Raw genomic sequence first — 363 nt, forward strand, 5'->3', positions numbered from 1 at the left:
CCAGGATCTCCTGCAGCGCTGCCACGGCTCCGGAGCCACGTACCTGTTCCAACGGGATAAGTTCTATGACATGTCTTACGACACAGGGGACAAGAGCCCACAGTGCGGCCGGCGCGTGGACTGCCTCAAGCTCTGGCTGCTCTGGAAAGCCACCGGTACCCAGGGGCTGGCCCGGCGCGTAGAGCGTGCCTTTGCCTGCTCCCGGTGCGTGCCCGGGGCTGGGAATGGGCTGGGAATGGGGGTGGGAATGGGTGGACACAGCCCAAAACCCCCCTGCTCCTGCGGCGTCCTGCTCCGCTTCATCCCAGGTACCTGGCAGAGGAAGTGAAGAGGAGGGACGGCTTTGAGCTGGGGCTGGGGGTA

The 363-nt window shown here is 65.3% G+C and overlaps 1 protein-coding gene across 1 annotated transcript in view; it reads left to right on the forward strand.

Annotated features, from left to right (window-relative positions):
• Window positions 1-7: 7 nt before the first annotated feature.
• LOC104407716 (cysteine sulfinic acid decarboxylase-like) overlaps window positions 8-363 on the forward strand; it is a gene marked incomplete at its 5' end in the record, with an annotated part of 1,178 nt that continues 822 nt past the window's right edge. The window contains 2 exons of the mRNA XM_010017065.1: window positions 8-204; window positions 309-360. Of these exons, the coding sequence (XP_010015367.1) occupies window positions 8-204; window positions 309-360 (249 nt within the window). The remainder of the gene's footprint in view (window positions 205-308; window positions 361-363) is intronic.

Source organism: Nestor notabilis, unplaced genomic scaffold (genome assembly GCF_000696875.1).
Source record: "Nestor notabilis isolate BGI_N333 unplaced genomic scaffold, ASM69687v1 scaffold31136, whole genome shotgun sequence".
Classification (NCBI taxonomy): Eukaryota; Metazoa; Chordata; class Aves; order Psittaciformes; family Psittacidae; genus Nestor; species Nestor notabilis.